This window comes from Camelus bactrianus, chromosome 9 (assembly GCF_048773025.1).
Source record: "Camelus bactrianus isolate YW-2024 breed Bactrian camel chromosome 9, ASM4877302v1, whole genome shotgun sequence".
NCBI classification, from domain to species: domain Eukaryota; kingdom Metazoa; phylum Chordata; class Mammalia; order Artiodactyla; family Camelidae; genus Camelus; species Camelus bactrianus.
The window spans coordinates 56,051,673-56,065,551 of NC_133547.1; the positions used below are offsets into that span (position 1 = coordinate 56,051,673).

Here is a 13,879-nt window from a genome sequence, read left to right on the forward strand (position 1 = left end):
GCTGATGCTCCTGGAACACGTCCCTGTCTCTGGGTGGCACAGGATGACACCAGAAGAACGTGAGCAATGGAGGATGACTGTGGCTGCCTCAAAGGCTGTGTCCTTGGCTGCCCATGTTTTCTGAGGCCCCCAAAACATGGTGCCCCTTCTGGGTCTTCTTTGAGCCACATGCATGTGTCCTGAGCCCAAGGCTGCTCCTGCTTCCATGCCAGGGTGTCACAGGCTTACCATTCAGTGTTGTGTTGTACCTCTTGGGGCAGAGGCTGAGGGCCATGGGGAAACCCTAGGGATAAAGTAAATATGCGGAGGTAGCCCCTCCTGGAAGCAGCTTAGCACAGGGATCACCAGAGTACCGCACATCCCAGCATCCGCCATCCGCCAAAGCTGCACTATGGGTGATGATGAGGTGGCCTGCGAAGCTCTGAAATCTTGTCCCAACAGGCGCTTGTCAGGTATATATGGGTGGTGGGTGGTGGTCTATTTGCCGGGTCTCAGATTTAGGCTGGGCCATCAGGGCCTCTAGCCATTTTCACTGCTGCTGAGGCCTCCCTCCAGTGAACTAGTCTATCTGAGTCTGCTGTCAACAAACATGGCCTTGATGTCCCCCCATCCACAGCTTCATTCATTCATAGTGACTTATCTCCAACTGAGGTGAAATTGGCACCTACCTTGCAGGCGGATTAGAAGTCAGAAGACAGGCTTGTTCAGCGAGAACTACACACTGTGTCAGCCGTTCCTGGTGCACCAGGCTCCAGCTGGAGACCATGGAGCTGGAACTGAGAGAACGTCTTCATCATGCACACAACAGTACTGGGCCTGCAGCTGCCCTGGCGTGTCCTACATACACAAGACGCTCCGGTAGACCTCACTGCCGCTGTGGTTCCTGACCCAAATGCTGCAGGTCTCTGCCCAGCGCAGGCTCTCCCAGCCACCCATGAGCCCCACTCACCGTGGGCATGCCCCACATCACCGTCTTCCCCACCTGGTTGGGCCTGGGGGCGCTGGAGCCTGAGGAGGGCTGCAATCCCTGCTCACAGTCTGGGGAGGATCTTCCTTCTTACCTGGCCCCCCACTCAGGGTTGAGACACTCACATGAAACAAGAGCAGATGAGGGAGTAAAATTAGGATTAGAGAAGTTAAATGAAGTAATTAGGGTCAGACAACAAATATGTAGTCAAGTGACGACAATTGCTCACTTTACCTGTGGACATCAACGTGTGGGACGTCAGCACATCATTAGTTCACCCTGGTGGGGAAGCTTGAGTAAAGTAACAGTTGTAGGAGCAATGTATTGTGCTGGTGGGACGGCTGGGGGCCTCTTAGGTAGTGCAGAGAGGGTGTCTCTTAGTGACCAAGGAGGAATTGCAGATTCTGAAGAGCCTTGATTTACACATAAACCACAGGGCCACTGCTTCCAGTGGAGGAGGTTGTGGTTCAGGAAAAGTGCAATGCACAACCTCCATAATCACGAGTGCAGCCCTGGGAGAGACAGCGTTTATTTTTCACATGCTTCACCTGCTGTCAGAAGAAAGTTTGTCTTCACATCCCTTTTGTCCCATTCACTGCAAGGGTTGGAGTATCTCACCCCTCTCTGATGGGGCACAAATCTGCAATGTCACAGTTATTCTGAGTCAAAGTGCCATCCATTATATTGGTCCTGAGACTGTGGATTGGTCTTCACTTTTTAATAAACAAATAGATTAGAATCTGGGTAACTAAATGCAGAAAAGCCTTTGTTTTACTTTCTTCCTCAAGTACAAATAAGCATCTTCTCCAGGATGAAGGAAACATTTGGATAGATTTCCTCTTTTCTCCCACACATAGGCAACATCCTGAGTCTCTGTCTCTCAAATCTGCAGATTCCCTCATTTTCTGTGCATCATGTGACCACCTGAGCAAACAGCACCCCGTGATATCCATCATGGTGGGCCTTACTTACGGGTACTTCCTTAGGCTTCACACATGACACAAGGACAAGTCTTTTGGAATTTTTCATTCAGAAAATAGATTTCATGCCCTTCTAAGTCTCATAAAAATTTGCTGAAGTTGAAAAAAAGTGAGGGGCAGGGGGAAAAGTGGGGGCTATTTCGTTCTAACAAAATTACAGCAAGTGGGTTTCTTAAAATGTTCAGATAATTGTTTTTAAACAAGACAACTCTGGTCATAGAACTTAAAGATACAAAAAGCAAATCTGTCTATGCATCATCTCAGTCTCAATTATGTCATAGTAATAAATGGCCTCCAAACACTAATGACTCACCTCAACAAAAGTCTATTCCTCTCATCCTTCTGGGATTCAGGTTAATGCGATCAGCATTATCTAGGACCGAGAAGGCTCAGGGTAGTGAGCAAAGAACTATGGCCCCAAAAGATGGACAATTCTGCTCAGAGATGGCACACACTGCCCCATTAAATCCACTCATGTTTCACTGGCTGAAAGAAATCACAAGGCAAAGACTGAAATCAACAATTTGGAAAGTATAATCCCTTTGGAAGATATGTCCTGGCTGGGCCAGTGCCATGATGACAGGCATGAAATATTTGGCCTCTATAAAATATACTGCAGTCCATCTATTTGGTCAGAATTATTAGCTTCCATCCCTAAAGTACATAACATAATCTTACCCTTCTTCATAATGCACAAAATGAAAGATTTTTATAAACACAGGACACAAAGCCCAACATCTCCATTCACCCTCAAAGCAGCTTAAAGGCCCAGATATAACACTTGTTCATCAAAATATCAAAGAACAAAAAGCCCATGCTCTGAGATGGAACAGAGACTGGATCAGTGTAACATCCTCTCATGACATGGAAGAAGAGGAGGGAGACCGCACCCATCGAAACGTGGCAGCAGCAAGGTTCCACTGGGGGATGTTTTGAGGAAGAGCTCCCTTTAACTGAGGATGTTTTCCCCCTAATTAGGTCAGATTCTGATCCTAAATGAAGTCCCTAGACCAGATCCTTGGATGGTCCTTATCTTGCTGGGCTTCCTCTGCAGGAGCATTAGAGGCTACAGCTCTTTTGAGGGTTGTAGCATCTGTGTATCATCCGAGGAGGTGCGGTGCACAATATATTGTTTTTATCCAAAGTTTCTTTTAGTTAAAGCATGTGCATATTCTGGTAATCACACACATATATACCAACAAAAGAAAACACACACAATTAAAGACCAATTAACCTATGATTACATCTCTTTCCAGGTGCAATTAGCCCATACCCCAATTCATTATGCCTAATTTTTCTGTCTCTCATCTTAATTGAGATATCTTGAGCTTACCAGCTGTGGCAAAAGTATGCACCATTTCTTTTTTGATGGCAGTTTATAGGAATGCTGTCTTAAATAATAAAGGGATGATTTATTGGTAGAATTTTTTTTAATTGAAGTATAGCTGATTTACAAAGTTGTTAGTTACAGGTGTACAGCAAACTGATTCAGTTATATGTAGATATATATACATGCTCTTTTTCAAATTCTTTTCCATTATAGGTTGTTACAAGATATTGAATATAGTTCCCAGTACTATATAGTAGGTCCTTGTCGTTTATCTGTTTTATGTATAGTATTGTGTATATGTCAACCCCAAACTCCCAATTTATCCCTCCCCCACCTTTACCCTTTGATAACAATAAGTTTTTCTTTTTTTGTATATATTTTATTGAAGTATAGTCAGTTTAAAATGTTGTGTTGATTTCTGGTGTACAGCACAATGCTTCAGTCATACATGAACATACATATATTCATTTTCATATTTTTTTTACCATGAGATACTTTAAGATATCAAATATAGTTCCCTGTGCTATACAGTATAAACTTGTTTATCTGTTTTATATATACCAGTCAGCATCTGCAAATCTCAAACTCCTAATTTATCCCTTCTCACCCCCTTCCCTACTGGTGACCATAAGTTTGTTTTCTATGTCTCTGAGTCTGTTTCTGTTTTGTAAATAAGTTCGTGTCTTCTTTTTAGATTCTACATATAAGTGATATCATATGATATTTGTCTTTCTCTGTCTAAATTACTTCACTTAATATGATAATCTCTAGGTCTACCCATGTTGCTGCAAATGGCATTATCTCATTCTTTTTTATTGCTGAGTAATATTCCATTGTACATACAACACATCTTCTTTAACCATTCCTCTGTCAATGGACTTTGTCAATAGGTTGCTTCCATGTTTTGGCTATTTTAAATAGTGCTGCTATTAACATGTATCTTTTTGAATTAGAGTTTTCTCCAGATATATACCCAAGAGTGGGATTGCTGGATCTGTGGCAACTCTATTTTTAGTTTTTTAAGGAACTGCCATACTGTTCCCCATAGTGACTACACCAATTTACATTCCCATCAACAGTGTAGGAGGATTCCTTTTTCTCCACACCCTTTCCAGTATTTATTATTTTCAGACTTTTTGATGGTGGCCATTCTGACCAGTGTGAGATGATATCTTATTGTAGTTTTGATTTGCATTTCTCTAATAATTAGGATATTGAGCATCTTTTCTTATGCCTGTCGGTCATCTGTGTGTCTTCTTTATTGGTAGAAGTTTTAATGCAATCATTCCTGTAAACCAAAGGTGTTAAGCCACAACCCAGGTTTGATTTTTGCTTTTTCTAACCACGTGTACACTTTTTGTTAGAAAGCGTGTCTCCAAGTTTGTGTTTCCTCATGTAAATGAATGAGTGTGCCTGTGTACCTTACCTTGCAGTTCATACATTCTTTCTATCCCCTTCCCTTCTTCCTGTTAAGGAACACATTCCTTTCAGAGCTCATTTCTTTCTAGAAGGCAATAGTGGCCAAGAATGCATGAGTCTTGATAGGGATATTCTGTAGTCTTTAGGTCAAAGCATAAGAGTGTCTCATTTTCTGCCTTTAGGTTTTTCACAACTGACAGATTTACCCAGAAAATTTATAAGCTTCATAACATGAGTGGCCATCTTTCTAGGATTTCATACATTTTTCCATCACCCATGGACAGTCTCCATGACAAATCCACATACATACTTTTGTCTTGTTAATGTCATCACTTCAAATAAACAATTTGATAATTGTATCAGATGATTGCATTCAACCAGAGAAGCAGAATCCGTACACACGTAGAGATTTATTGCAAGGAATTGGCTTATGTAACTGCAGAGACTGGCTAAGCAAGTCCAAAATCCATAGGGCAGAGTGGAACTCTTGGGCATGAGCTGAAGCACCTGTCAACAGGCAGAACTTCTTCCTCTCAGAGAAGGACTCTGTTCTTTTGGCCTTTCATTTGATTGACTCAGGTCCACCCAGATTATATATGATTATCTCCCTTAGTCAAGTGATTATGAACTTTCATCACATCTACAAAATAACTTCACAGAAACACCTAGATAACTGAATTACTAGGGTCTGTAGCCTAGACACATTGACACAAAACTGACCATCTCTGTCCACACCTTGTCACCTTGGAAACCATACACATCTCCTGAAACATAAATAATTTCCAAAGAAGGTTAGTAACAAAGTGTTATTTCTGCCTAATGTGGTACAACCATCCTGCATACAATAGAAATATGTTAATCCTTTCCCCTAAAGAGAATGCAACATCCTTGGGAGATGTGAATCCTTCTCTTTTGATGCCCCTTAAATACAGTGATTTAAGGTTAACTAATATTAATACATCTTATATTAGATCGTTAGAGACTAACAGCAGGAAGAAAACAAAATATTTTGTTAATATTTATACAAACATTCATAACACAATTCTTATAATTAGCATGTCCTTATTTCTACAAATGATCACATGGTAATAGCTGGTATTTTTAACTATTTTTTTCCACTATCAGTTCTTATTTCCTTTGCCCTTAGCAACTACATCATATGGCGTTAGTTCTTTGCCTTACCAGTGACCCAAATGTATATATATATTTACGCACAAACATATATCTGTAAGAGTCTATTCTTATAGTACACCTCCAGTACCAACATCTGTATCATTTAGTGTTAAACCAGAGAAATAGAATCAGTATTGTCCTGAATTCAAGTCATATAGGGAACTAGTGAAATTATATACATACTTGCGTGTGCACACACACATACACACATAAAGACATTTATTAAATGTAACTGGCTTATACAGTTGTCTGGGCTGGCTAGGCAAGAATGAGATTTCTACGGCAGACTCTTTGGAAGGGCATGCTGAACCTCTGGCAGGAGAGGAAGCTGCTGTCCACAAGTGTGATTTCTTTTCCTTCAGGAATGCACCCAGCTTTGCTCTTAAGACTTCTCACTGATTGCATCAGACCCGCCCAGATTATTGAGGATAATCTCCTTCATTTAAATCCAACTGATTATATAATCCAATCGATCTATAGAATATCTTCACAGCAACATGTAGATTAGTGGGGTTTTTTGGAATAACTGTGGACTATAATAGACTAGCTAAGATAATACATAAACCCTACTATTAATAATGGAAAGAAATGTGTTTCAGTAAGAGCTGAGGAAAACAGGAAAAACACAAAGTATATAGGAATATCCATATAATATTAAAATAATATCATCAAGCCAAAATAAGAGACAAGAGTTCTAAAACATTACAGAGAACAAATCACGTATATACATATGTATTATGTAAACCAGAAAGCACAGATTGTAAGTCATATTTAGAAAGATATAATGATAGATGTAAAATTAGAATCTGGTAGAATCTGTACTTCCTCTTAATCTGGTTACTTTATGTTTCTTCCTAAAAGTGTTAAAATATTTAATAAAGAGATTAAAATAAGAGGGTATTTAAGAAATGGGTGGGTCACCCTGGGTGTTTATAAATCCTGTGTCTTGGGGGAACTGCTCAGTTGTCTACTCATCTCCGAAGAATCCCGGATACCTCTTCCCTAGATGGATGTGAACGGCACTGCAAGTGGTAAATTCCCATCTGCTTTTCGCTCTCCTCATTGATAATGGCACATGCTTTATTTTCCAGGGTTTATAAAAAGTAAAGTCACACAATTACTATTAGAGGAATAGAGTCTTGAAGCAGGGTCTGTTTTGCAGTGAGAAGTTGTGTCAGGGGATTAATGGGTGCTTTAAGTTGGAAACTGGAATTTCAAATTTAAGAGACAGGCATGAGTATCATACAAGGGCTGTCAGAAGTTTTAAAGTTAACACTTAAAAAGAAATATATGGAATATATAATATTTTGTATTTATTTTATATATAATAATTTAATGTTTTTGTTTTTTAATTATTTTTATCACAAAATACCAGTTATTTGTATTTTATTTACTCTCTTAATGTTTTTCATATTTTACATGTTTCATTTATTTCCATTTATTTTCCTAACTCCTATTTCCTTTGCATGCAATCTTGTGGATTTTTAGTAACTTCTTCCTTTGGTAACTCAGATCACATATTGTTATTTTTTTCTATTACATATATATAAGTATATATATATATATATATTTGAGGTATGTGTCTCCTATTTAGAATGACTTTAACTATATCCCTAAAGTAAAAATATAGAACAATCATTGGACTTCTTACAGGCTTTCAATCTGAAACATAAGATATATGTTCATACACAGTTTTTAATCCATAAATATATCCATCGTATTTCTCCCCATTTTCTTTTTATCAGACATACTACAAAAAGAAACCTGGCATGGCAGGATTGTTTCAACCAGAGTCAAAAGAATATCCTCCAAGCACGGTTTGAACACGATCCTTACCCTGTTAAAGCGACCAGGAAACAACTGGCTAAGGAAATTTGCATTCCAGAATCTAAAATTCAGGTAAGTATCATGTTTTTTCCCATTATCTGTCAGGTTCAAGGTAGAGAGAAATGTTGGGCTGAGCACTGGCAAGCAATTCTTACATCAAGTATGTTTCCCAAAAGGTTTCTCCTGTTAGATAATATTAAAAACAAAATAAAAACAAAAATTACCTCTTTTACCAAAGGTAGAAACCTTTGTTACTTCTTTTACCGATTGGTTGGGTGTATGGAGGAAAGGAGAATATAATGGTTCAGGCTTTCCCAATAGGAGATGATTAAATCAACTCTGGAGATTTAGAGGATATAGGAAATTGGATCACTATGATAATGATATGGTATCATTAAGCATTGGAATATGTACTGCAGGATAATGATTAATATGTAATTATGAGGAGATTGTGGAGTAGGGACTCATGTAAATTCCCAATTCTCCAGCTAGTTTTTTCTCTTTTCTAACTAATGTCTGAAATGTGATTCATAAACAGGAGCATATAAAATAAAATCCCACATTGTATTATTTTGACTAGAACTACTGGTGCAAAAATAAGTTTAATTTCTTCAGTTAGCAAAGAGATAGCTGTAATAACACAATTATACCAACTGAAAAAGTACTGAAACCAATCAAGGTCAATAAAAATGTGCTTTTAGAGGAAAGTAGTGAGTTCAGATTTTTACGTCAAAAATAGTTTCCTACTATAGTCACTGGCTATAAGGGCATGAGTCTGAGAGGATACTGGGAAGAAGAAATTTCCCTTTTCTTTTAATGTATTTGTTTAGGTGTAGGAGATGGAGTTTTCCCAAATCCCAGTAATAAAGTGCACTTTGGAGAGTATCTAGTGATTGGATGCATGAGAGGTTCTAGGCCCATTGGAACTGACATGGAGGATAGCAAGTCCAGGAAACCATGTAGGATGAGGTTGGTTCTGCCACTGTGTTCACTAACTTACTGATTAGTTTCCAGTTTCCACTTGTGCTTAAGACTTATTACTGGAAAATATTTTGATGAACTAATTTAAAGAGCAGGTATAACCTTTAGCACAATTCCTGGGATATGACTGGTTCATCAGATACTGGTTATCATTGACACCCTAAATCTTATCATGAATTATCAAATTATCAAAATAAAACACTCAAATAATTAGAAAGCTCATTGTGATGCCGACCCCAGTAGTGAGGAAAAAAGCAGAGTACAATTGGTTATATCAGTGATAATAGTTTTAAAACAAGATGGACAGGATCCCTAGGAGTCTCATTCTCTATTCCTGGCTATGGGATGAGTAAGTAAGAGAATTTAGTACAGCTCTTGATGGTGGCTAATTCTACTGCCCTACACAAATAAATTCTTTTCTAAGATCAATTTCATATGTATTGTGTATTATGAAATGGTATTTCTTATGAAGAGATGATGCTACGTGAGGGAGAGAGAGAAAGATTGATTTCCTTTGAGAGAACTAACAGTGTTTCTTTTTTTTTAACATTTTTTCATTGATTTATAATCATTTTACAATGTTGTGTCAAATTCCAGTGTTCAGCACAATTTTTCAGTCATTCATGGACATATACACACTCATTGTCACATTTTTTCTCTGTGAGTTATCATAACATTTTGTGTATATTTCCCTGTGCTATACAGTGTAATCTTGTTTATCTATTCTACAATTTTGAAATCCCAGTCTATCCCTTCCCACCCTCCACCCCCCTGGTAACCACAAGTCTGTATTTTCTGTCTGTGAGTCTATTTCTGTCCTGTATTTACGCTTTGTTTTTGTTTGTTTGTTTTTGTTTTTTAGATTCCACATATGAGCGATCTCATATGGTACTTTTCTTTCTCTTTCTGGCTTACTTCACTTATAATGACATTCTCCAGGAGCACCCATGTTGCTGCAAATGGCATTATGTTGTCGGTTTTTATGGCTGAGTAGTATTCCATTGTATAAATACACCACATCTTCTTTATCCAGTCACCTGTTGATGGACATTGAGGCTGTTTCCACGTTTTGGCTATTGTAAATAGTGCTGCTATGAACATTGGGGTGCAGGTGTCATCCTGAAGTAGATTTCCTTCTGGATACAAGCCCAGGAGTGGGATTCCTGGGTCATATGGTAAGTCTATTCCTAGTCTTTTGAGGAATCTCCACACTGTTTTCCACAGTGACTGCACCAAACTGCATTCCCACCAGCAGTGTAGGAGGGTTCCCCTTTCTCCACAGCCTCTCCAGCATTTGTCATTTGTGGATTTTTGAATGACGGCCATTCTGACTGGTGTGAGGTGATACCTCATTGTAGCTTTGATTTGCATTTCTCTGATAATTAGTGATATTGAGCATTTTTTCATGTGCTTTTTGATCATTTGTATTTCTTCCTTGGAGAATTGTTTGTTTAGGTCTTCTGCCCATTTTTGGATTGGGTTGTTTATTCTTTTCTTATTGAGTCGTATGAGCTGCTTATATATTCTGGAGATCAAGCCTTTGTCGGTTTCACTTGCAGAAATTTTCTCCCATTCCGTAGGTTTTCTTCTTGTTTTACTTCTGGTTTCCTTTGCTGTGCAGAAGCTTGTAAGTTTCATTAGGTCCCAATTGTTTATTCTTGCTTTTATTTCTTCTAGGAGAAAATTTTTGAAATGTATATCAGATAATGTTTTGCCTATGTTTTCCTCTAGGAGGTTTATTGTATCTTGTCTTATGTTTAAGTCTTTAATCCATTTTGAGTTGATTTTTGTATATGGTGTAAGGGAGTGTTCTAGCTTCATTGTTTTACATGCTGCTGTCCAGTTTTCCCAACACCATTTGCTGAAGAGACTGTCTTTATTCCATTGTATATTCTTGCCTCCTTTGTCGAAGCTAACAGTGTTTCTTAAATCAGGGAAATTTACTTTGGATACCCTGAGGATGACCATACAAGAAATGCTAATTTGAGTTGAGAGCAGATTGCGTGCTGTCCCAAATTGCATGCTAATAATAACATCATTCCTAGGATAATACATCGCCTTTCTCTTAGGGAGATTATCCCAAGAGCAGTTGATCAAGTTAGTTTTGTTTAATTGCATTGATATTTGGAATGACACAGACTTGAGTTATACATCTTCTTTTTCCCAGATTTGGTTTAAAAACCACAGAGCAAAACAGAGACAGGGGTTCAGGTGCTCCTCAGGAAAAGACCAAACCCATGGACAGAACGAGCCTCAGTCTTGTACTCAAGGTAAGAACCCACCAGTCCAAATGCAGTTCATCAGGTGGTCCCATTGAAAGGGGAATCAATTCTGCATGTAGTGCCCAAATTCTCCACAAAGAATCCTTAGCTTTGGAGCAGTTACAGCTTGTTCTGGGTAACCCAGGGCCAGCAGTATAAGCATGGTCCAACAGTTGGCTGGGACAGATAGGTTCTGAGCAAGCAAGGCTTTGGGCTTTTTGGTTCTACTGCTCTAAGCAGGGTAACATCATCCTCAGGGGGATTCAGAGAGAGTAAGAGCTCAGCATTATCTTCTCAAGTTTGAGTTTCCAGCTTGAATGCAGAAACTGTCCTAAAAACCCCCTTTTGTCCCTGCGTTCTCCTTTAGAATACTTACCAAAAGGAGCCAGACAAAACCTGAGATCTGCCCCAAGATCTCAATCAAACATCCTAGTTTAAGCCTTTGAGAAGGACCGATTTCTTGATATTGCAACCAGGAAAAAACTAGCCAAACAGGCATTCCAGAGTCAAGAATTCAAGTAAGTTTTACGTCTATGGCAGCAAATATCTTTCCCTGTTAAATGATGTTACCCTCTAAATGGTTGCTGGAAAACCTTGACTACAGTAATCAAGGACAAAGGTATGGGATAGTAAACACCTGGCATTGCAAGTCACATTCCTGCAAACAGAAGAATTTTCTAATCAAATTGTCAGTGATCCATTCAGAAATCACCAACAGCAAAGAAATGTGAAAGTTAATGTCAACTTTGAGGACACTCTGTCAGGTTTTCTATTGCTTGGCACCATTGTCACTTTGGGCCAAATAATTCTTTCTTGGGAGGGGCAGTCCATGCCTGGTAGAATGTTTTTCAGTACTCCTGGCCTCTACCAACTAGATATCCTGCCCACCTCTCCTTCCTCAACTTGTAACACCCCCCAAAAATCTATAGGCATAGTTAAATTGGGGAACAAAATCACCCTCAGTCAGTACCTTCTTCTACCTAAGTTGTGGGACTAGTGGTCTAGTATATGTTCAATGCTCATGACTAGGAAGCATGTTCATAGATTTATCAGCGTTTATTTGTTTATTAACCTTCATTCAGATTTATAAGATACGTATTCCTGTGCACACATGGACGAAGAGGAGAAAAAGTTCAACCTGGTCAAGAGATCTTGTTCCCTGATCCACTGTTTAAATTAGAGGGTGAATCCTACAGCATATGCCTTTTCAGTTTCAATTTATCTATAGTTGATTGCTGAAAGTGTTATGACTGAAGTACACATACACACGTATTTATGCATACACATATACATGTGTAGACACACATATACATACATGTACACAGATACTGAATATATGAACCAAGACCTATATCTTGAGATTAGGGCCTATATAAAAGGCCCTGTGCTTTACACAATATGAAAACAGAGCTTATGTCTTATGTCCACATCTCTCTTTCATACAGATGTGGTTTCAGGACCGAAGATCTCTGTACCCTAGTTAGAGCGCAAGTGAGCCTGTGAATTCCTTGGTAGATGTCCCAAATGGCAGACCTGGTCTAACAGTTTAGTAGCCCAAAGTCAACCTGCCCACTCTTCCAGGCAGAGCTCATCATTTTCCTTCCTCTAGTTCTTTCAGCAGGAACCACTCATTTCTACTTGCTCTTCTCCCATCCCCTGTGTCCTCTGTCCCTTCTATGATCCAAGGACAAAGTGTCATGATGCAGCCCACGCAGGCTGTGCAGGGAGGAGAGAACACTCCCTCCACTCTAACATTTGGGAATTACATGCCAATACTGCTGACTATGGGAGAAGACCCAGAAGCTCAGCATCCCTTTTGGCCCCAGTACCAAGAAAAATGCCAGGACCACCAAGAACAGACTGACGTGGGAGTACTGCAGTTGAAAGACTACTTTCAGCCTTATCCTGAGCACAAAAACCAACCACCGCAGGATCAGGGCCAGGTGGACATCGCTTATATTCTGCAGTGGTGGGATGAGAGCTGCGAGGCTGACTGCAGAATGGGATCCTCGAAAAGGGACACACTGAGGCAGACCGGTGGCCGCAGCACAGTCAGCTGGAGAACCATCTCATGCCCTCCACCAACCACACCAGCAATATATAGAAACCTCAAGAAGCCTTTAGGGTCAACTCCTGCCATCCACAGATTGTCAGTAAAAGGTACAAACTTTTTTGAATTCTGACCCACAGGAAGAGGGCCCTCCAGGGCCCCAACTGTGCCTCAGTGAGGAAGATTTTTAGGCTCTTCTCCACGTGCTGTGAAGCTCACCAGGGCCTGAGCTTCCAGAGGAAAACGGCATTCTTAGAAACTGGTCCAGATTTCCTTTCTTCCAATGCAGATCAGAGCAACTTAAAGGGCAATGAACAAGGAAGTCATCATGGCAGGGACAAAACTAATGCAGGGGGAAGGAGAAACCACTTGGAAACCCAAATGGAGGTTTTTTACTCTGTCCTATGGGCAGTGGTTATCTTCCGTACATACTTCACTAAGTAAAGGACTGTTTCCACACTCCGCACTGCCTCTGGAAGCATCAAGGACACCAGGCAGTGGACACGTCTGCCAAATTTTGTGGAAAAAAAGTATTTTACTGATAAATATGATCTCCCCTCTGTAATCACCACATCTTCCACTGCTTGGAAAATCCACAAATTGTAACCTAACTCAGCAAGAATAGGTCTCTGAGGGATAAATCAGAGCTTCTTTTCCTCCTGGCAACATGAGAAGGCAAACTTGAAATTAGTTTGTTGTGCAAAAAATGAAGGGATGTTGTATTTCTCAAAGATGTGAGTTCATAAAAGTGAGCTTGTCACTGAAGTTCTGGAGGTTTAAATTGGGAACTGGGTACCACCTCAGTATCCATCATTAAGGGAATAATTAAATGGATTAGGACAAATCCATAATTCTGAGTAACCTTCACTTAGAAATGTATTTTTATTTTGA

The 13,879-nt window shown here is 39.6% G+C and overlaps 1 protein-coding gene across 1 annotated transcript; it reads left to right on the forward strand.

Moving 5' to 3' along the window:
- Window positions 1–391: 391 nt before the first annotated feature.
- DUXB (double homeobox B) lies at window positions 392–13,658 on the forward strand. The gene is given in 9 exon segments (XM_074371197.1): window positions 392–452; window positions 7,615–7,647; window positions 7,650–7,768; window positions 10,845–10,947; window positions 11,306–11,422; window positions 11,425–11,456; window positions 12,384–12,474; window positions 12,625–12,925; window positions 12,927–13,658. Coding segments are annotated over 9 exon segments (897 nt in total). The 3' UTR covers window positions 12,967–13,658.
- The last annotated feature ends 221 nt before the right edge of the window (window positions 13,659–13,879 follow it).